A 7,017-nucleotide genomic window follows, 5' to 3' on the forward strand; every position below is an offset into this window, starting at 1 on the left:
CTCCTGCCTATATATAACTGTATATTCTGCCCACATAATATAATGAACATATTTTCAGTCTCAATATATATATAGGAGACGGGTAGAAAGACACTTCTAAGGTTCAAGTTAGTAAATATACACTTATTATTTGGACTAAAAAAATCCACTTATCCCAATTCAAATTAGTAATATAAAATAAATGATAATTTAGTAAATTGCACTCACTTTTTATTAAAAAAAAATAAACATTCCAAAAACTGTTTCCTATTTTACAAAAATAACATTGTGTTTAAAACTTGTTGAATAGTAACGAGTGAGTATTTTAGGTTGAAAATGTGCCTAACTAAAATGTGCCAACACTTTCTCCAAACGAAAATGTGCATATTTAATTAATATATAATATAGATGAGTAATAATATTCGTAAAAAAAGATGACTAATGATATATCATATATGTATGTATTAACATGGACGGTTAATAATTGTTTTACTTGATATAGAGAAAGAGCAACTAACACAGAGAAAGAGCAACTAACTTAATATAGAGAGACATCAACCGGTAATTATAGTACATCATCATATACATTCCTTAAAAAAAAAAGTACATCATCATATATTGGTACGTACCTAACTAAATATTAATCAAAGAAAATAATACCAATCTTTCAATAAAAGTAAACAAAATACTCAGCTAGTCAAGTTGCTTGGGCTCCTGTGACAAGGAATTCCTTTCGATTTCTAGAGGGAACAATGTTTGGTCAGTGCGCATACCTTTATGCATGAGCCACATTAGTCGTCCACTATTGATGGGTCGAAAACCGGTGCGAAAGCAAAAAAAAATACACAGAAGCTGGAAACAAAATAGTACTTTCCTTTGCTTTTTTGTTTTAAACTAAAAGGAGTTTCTTCTAAACGTTAGTAATAAAAACTGCTGAATCAATTAAATGCATTATTTTTCTAACTAGATGTGTATAAATATGACGTATTATTTAGGTACTATAACTAAGAATTTCTAAGGATAAGGACACTGTACAAAACTAATACTAACTACCACAAAAATATATACACCTATACAGTGATGCTGACCCATACATAATCCCATTCTTCTCATCACATTATAAATTCACGAGAGAGAAACACATCCCTTACTAATTAATTCTCCAACCTCTCACAACTTTCTTAAAGAGAAAGCACTGTTTTGCTCTCTCTCTGTAACTCTTTCATATGTCTTCAACCATGGATGCAACACCTCCTACCAAGAACAACAATGACAAGGTTTCCACCCTTGAATTGGATAATGTCCAGCCTGTTTCCAGCCCCCTCCGTAAGATGGTCGTCGTGGCGTCCATCGCTGCCGGCATTCAATTCGGATGGGCCCTACAGCTCTCCCTTTTGACCCCATACGTGCAGACTCTTGGAGTTCCGCACGTATGGTCTTCCTTCATTTGGCTTTGTGGCCCAATCTCTGGACTACTTGTCCAACCTATTGTTGGATACTATAGTGACCGAAGCACTTCCCGCTTCGGTCGCAGACGTCCATTTATCTTAAGTGGAGCTTTAGCCGTTGCTATTGCAGTCTTCCTTATTGGCTATGCTGCTGACCTTGGTCATTCTCTTGGCGATGACCTGTCGAAGAAAACCCGGCCACGGGCTGTTACTTTCTTTGTCATTGGATTTTGGATCCTCGACGTCGCCAACAACATGCTCCAAGGACCGTGCCGTGCTTTCCTTGCTGACCTTGCTGCCGGTGACGAGAAAAAGATGAGAACAGCAAATGGTTTCTTTTCTTTCTTCATGGCCGTCGGAAACATCCTCGGGTATGCTGCCGGTTCCTACAGCAAACTCCACAAAATCTTCCCCTTCACCGAAACCGAAGCATGTAACGTCTTCTGCGCGAATCTTAAGAGTTGCTTCTTTTTCTCCATCCTCCTCTTAATCATCCTCGCCACGTTTGCTCTCATCTACGTCGAGGACACACCGAAGAAGAAGCCAGAGGTGAAGGATGATGATGAGACACCGGTTACTTGTTTCGGAGAGTTGTTTGGTGCATTCAAGGAATTAAAGAGACCAATGTGGATATTGATGTTAGTAACCGCCGTGAACTGGATTGCGTGGTTCCCGTTCTTCTTGTTCGACACTGACTGGATGGGCCGTGAGGTCTACGGAGGAGTTTCAGGAGAGAAAGCATATGACACTGGTGTGAGAGTTGGTTCTTTGGGACTTATGCTTAATGCTGTTGTTCTTGGGTTAATGTCTTTGGCTGTTGAGCCATTGGGGAAATTGGTTGGAGGAATTAAGAGGCTTTGGGGAATAGTTAATTTTATTTTGGCTATTTGTTTGGCAATGACTGTCCTCATTACCAAAATAGCCGAGCACGAGCGTCAGACGTCCGGTGGTGCAACCATCGGACATCCTTCTGAAGGTATCAAGGTCGGGGCCATGCTCTTCTTCGCAATTCTTGGAATACCTATGGCGGTACGTAATTTTTCAATTCCCTCTTTAGGACCCCCCCGTGTAGTTTTATGGTGCAACAGTTGTATAGACGATTTAGTAAAAAAATTAATTCTCTTTAAATCTAACGGTCTCAACAACTGCTGGACTGTGCTTTATAGCACCGAGGGTCCACTCGATGAATATATTATTTGATGGGTATAGTTTGCTTTAATTTATACTAATATGAAATATTTGGTTTGTATCTTACAGATTACTTTCAGTGTTCCATTTGCTCTAGCATCAATATACAGCAGTGCTTCAGGGGCAGGACAAGGTAAAGCAATCCATAACATACTGTGTTAATTTTTATTTTTATTTTATTTATCAAAACATATGGATTTACTTATATACATATATATCAAGTGTAAGTATGTTTTACACGGTTAATTAATCATAATCTTTAAATCATTAAAAACGTTGGAATTTATATTTTTTATGAAAAAGGCTAAAAAAATTATTTACTTAAAAATTTTAACATTAAACTCAAAATTTAAATAAAATGGTTTTATTGCACATGTGTAAATTATCCAAAATATATATCTCATTATGAACTTTCTTTTTTTCCTTCAAAATATTCAGGTTTATCTATTGGAGTCTTGAATCTTGCAATTGTGGTACCACAGGTCAGAATCTATTTATTTCATCTTCTATTTCATTATTCTTTTTTATTTAACAATAAATACACATGGACTTTTTGAAAGTTTGTTTCTTAATTTGACATAATCATTTTTATGTATGTACAGATGTTTGTGTCAGCACTAAGTGGACCATGGGATGCTGTATTTGGTGGCGGTAATTTGCCGGCGTTCGTGGTGGGAGCCGTGGCTGCGGCCGTCAGTGCGGTGTTGGCGATGGTCTTGTTGCCGTCAGTAAAACCAGCTGATGAGGCCAAGGTTAGCCTTGCCCCAGGCTTCCACTGATTCATAAATATAAGGATACTTAAATAGGTTTTTTTTTTTTTTTTTGCTTCCATATCAATGTGGAAAAGTTAAGTTTGTAGCATTTTGATTTGAAAGTTGTGTGTAATAGATATATTTTTAGCAAGAATGAATCAGTGACATAGTGTTTGTGATTTTTTTTTTTTGGTTAGATGTAAAGTTTGCCAAACCAAAAGCACAAATAAATGTTTATCATGTGAACATAGGATCTTGGACAATTTTATTGGTAACCTAAGGGGACCTTATGTGAAGTGTACCAAACCTATACTTACTGATTCAATGGAGTCGGTGGAATCAATGACATACTTTTGTGCAATCATATTCTTATCGACTCTTTCATACTTTTTATTGGGTAAAGATCCTCTCCATTTTGTATAATAAATGGAGTATGCAATTTGGAGAGAGATAGACACATAAATAGATAGTGGGTCCCACTATTAAGTGGGTCCCACCATCATTAATTACTTTTTAGTTTTTCGAGGTTTTTTTTGTGTCTATATCTCTCCAAATGGATGAAATGGAGAGAATACCAAATGGAGAGGATCTTAACTCCTTTTTCTTTATAAATATTTTTCATTCTTGACCTGACCTTACTTAATTAGTTAAATTGATAATCTGGTCCATTAACAAAAGAAAAAACATGATAACTATGCACAATAATCTATTATCTTAATTAAGTAATCTCTCTAGCTGTTACTTCCTAACCATATTAAGTGGTGAATATAGGTGGTGCTAATAGAGTTTTGTGTTTTTTGTAAGGTAATTAAATGCTTGATTTTCATTATGTGAATAAAATGTATATATACTAGTTAGGTCAACTATCCAATTATGTTACAACATAATTACAGGGAAATCATTATAATTAATTATGACAAATATTCTATTCTATCATACTACCACCGTAGTCGAAATGGGAGGTTCACAGACGTTTAGATTGGTCCAAAAAATCATCAAAAATAATACGAGGGAGCCCTTTGATGAAGTCTGAAGGGAACATAAAGTACGTGTGCCTGACCACGAGCTACTTTTTCCCGAACAAAATGAATGTCCATCTCATTATGTTTGGTATGCTAATGTTGAACAAGATTACCATATAGATAGATGACACTAACATCGTCACAATATACCAGAGTGACATGAGGAATGGGAAATGGAGCTCCAGAAGAAGGTTGCAGATCCAACATGATTCAGAGACAACATTCACATCACCTCTATATTCAACTTCAACACCAGAACAAGAGATAATATGCTGTCTTTTGGAAGACCAAGAGATAAGATTGCCACCGAGAAAAACAGTACCCGGATGTGGAGCGTCTAGTGTCAGGACATCCACCCCAATCAGTGTCAGTGTAAGAGATCAGCTTAGTAATGGGGGATGGTGATAAATGTAGACCAAGGTGTATGGTACCCTATACATAAGAGAGAATGCACTTAAGAGCACTCATGTGTTCTGTGTTGGGTGCATGCATATGAAGACAAATTTGCTGAACTGCATAGGAGATGTCGGGTCTAGTGAACGTGAGGTACTGTAAGGTTCCTGCAAGACTGCGATATAAATAAGGATCCTCATAACGTGTGACAGAGGAGGTGTTAAGTTTCTACTTGGTATCGACAAGAGTGACAAACAGTTTGCAGAATGTCATGCCAGCATGCTCGATGATCTCAGAAGCATAGGTGCTTTGACTAAGAAAAAGGCCACCAGGGTGACGAGATACAACAATACCCAAAACATAACTCAGGGGGCCCAAGTCCTTCTTAGCGAATTCAGATGCTAAGAGTGACACAATTGATTTATGAAGGGCATGAGTTGAGGTAATATGTATGATGTTGTCCACATAAAGAAGAATGTAGGCCATGTCAGAATGTTGTCGATATATGAAGAGAGAGTGGTCTGATGTGCTATGTTGGAAACCAATGGTGGATACATATTCAGCAAAACGTTGGTACCATGCTATGGGTGCTTGCTTGAGACCATATAATGACTTCTTCAAACGATACACATAATCTAGCTGATGAAAATCACAGAAACCCAATGGCTGATGCATGTAAACAGTTTTATTAAGATCGCCATGTAAAAAGGAATTCTGGACATCCAGTTGACGAATAGGCTAGGATTTGGAGAGATCAATGATGAGCACTGTTCTGATGGTAGTGGATTTGACCACCGAGATGAAAGTCTCATCACAATCCACACATGAAACCTGTGACATGCCATCAAGACGAGCCTTATATCGCTCAAATGAGCCATAAGAATTTTTCTTATGTATAAAAATCCACATACATCGAATAAGATTAGCATCATAAGGACGAGGAACTAAATCCCACATCTTATTTCTAATAAGAGCATCAAATTCAGATTGCATTGCAGATTTCTAATTTGGATCGAATAATGCTAGTTTGAGGTTTTTAGGTATGGGAGAGACGGTGTGGTCGGAGTGAGAGATTGATAAGTTAAATATCTTGCGGTGTTTTACAATGCTTTTCATGCTACGAGTAGTGATGGTTCATGTAGGTGGAGGTGGATGCGGTTGGATTGGTGGATTATGGGGATTGTTGGTTTATTGATGGTAATAGAAATCATTATAAGTTGAAGGTCAACTATCTAATTATGTTACTACAGAGAAATCATTATAACTAATTATCACAAATATTTCATTCTACCAATTTCTCCATAGAGACTTGCTATTTAGTGCAAATAGAAAACACACGAACATATGACGAAACTTGGGACATGCCGTCAAAAATTGCTTTTTACATTGTAAAAATAATTAAAAATTAAGGGTTAATATGTCTTTACCCCCTGTAATATAGGCGAGTTCCGGTTTTCCCCCCTGTAAAAAAGATTCTTTCGATTCCAACCCTGTAATATAAAGATTCCGTCGAAAACCCCCCTGAGCACATTTGAGACCCCCAGCTGATGACGTGGCATGACGTGGCGCGCTGAGTCACCCTTTTCTGCTGACGTGGCGTGCTGACTGTATAATTATTTTTATTTTTTATTTTTTTATATGGTACACGTGGCATTTGTCATTTTTTTTTATGTCTTTACCCCCTGTAATTTAGGCGAATTCCAGTTTTCCCCCTGTAAAAATTTTAAAAATAAAAAATAAAATCTGGAAAATTTTAAAAAATAATTATTTTAAAAAAAAAAAATTCTGGAAAATTAATAAAAATTGAAAATAATGAAAAAATTCCAAAAAAATTTAAAAAATTAATAAAAATGAAAAAATAGATTTTTTTCAAAATTTTAAAAATTATAAAAAAGTTCGGATTTTTTTTAAATTTAGAAGATATTTAAAAATACTGGAATTTAATTTTCAAAATAAAAAAGTTTAGATTTTTTTTGCGAAGTTCAAAAGACATTGGAAGAGCAACTTGAGGTACTCAATTTTTAAATTTTAATGTCTCTTAAATAAGACGTTTTTTAAAAAAAAATTTAAGCAAAAAGAAAAATACATTAAAAAAAAAGAGAGAGATACAGAGACTGGGGGGACATAAAACCTAACCCAGGTAAAACCCAAAACGGGCATACATCGTTATAAATCAGACCAAGCAAAACAGTCCTAAAATATCCTAACAAAAATAATTCTTTTTACAAAAATATT

General features: G+C 35.8%; 1 protein-coding gene across 1 annotated transcript; it reads left to right on the forward strand.

The window, feature by feature from the left end:
• Nucleotides 1-1,131: 1,131 nt before the first annotated feature.
• Nucleotides 1,132-3,731, forward strand: LOC146914131 (sucrose transport protein SUC8-like). Its single transcript, XM_085717050.1, has 4 exons — nucleotides 1,132-2,456; nucleotides 2,685-2,748; nucleotides 3,054-3,097; nucleotides 3,218-3,731. Exons 1-4 carry the CDS (start codon nucleotides 1,206-1,208, stop codon nucleotides 3,392-3,394), a joined length of 1,536 nt encoding a protein of 511 aa, XP_085573176.1. The 5' UTR covers nucleotides 1,132-1,205; the 3' UTR covers nucleotides 3,395-3,731.
• Nucleotides 3,732-7,017: the final 3,286 nt, after the last annotated feature.

Source organism: Medicago sativa, chromosome 6, assembly GCF_051527215.1.
Source record: "Medicago sativa cultivar Bolivia chromosome 6, Bolivia_mono, whole genome shotgun sequence".
Lineage (NCBI taxonomy): Eukaryota > Viridiplantae > Streptophyta > Magnoliopsida > Fabales > Fabaceae > Medicago > Medicago sativa.

Excerpts from the sequence above, each read along its gene's own strand:
- LOC146914131 (XM_085717050.1), top strand. The coding sequence starts at position 1,206 with ATGTCTTCAACCATGGATGCAACACCTCCTACCAAGAACAACAATGAC. Across the intron at positions 2,749-3,053 it reads TGCTTCAGGGGCAGGACAAG|GTTTATCTATTGGAGTCTTG; the intron begins GTAAAGCAATCC and ends CAAAATATTCAG. Across the intron at positions 3,098-3,217 it reads TTGCAATTGTGGTACCACAG|ATGTTTGTGTCAGCACTAAG; the intron begins GTCAGAATCTAT and ends ATGTATGTACAG.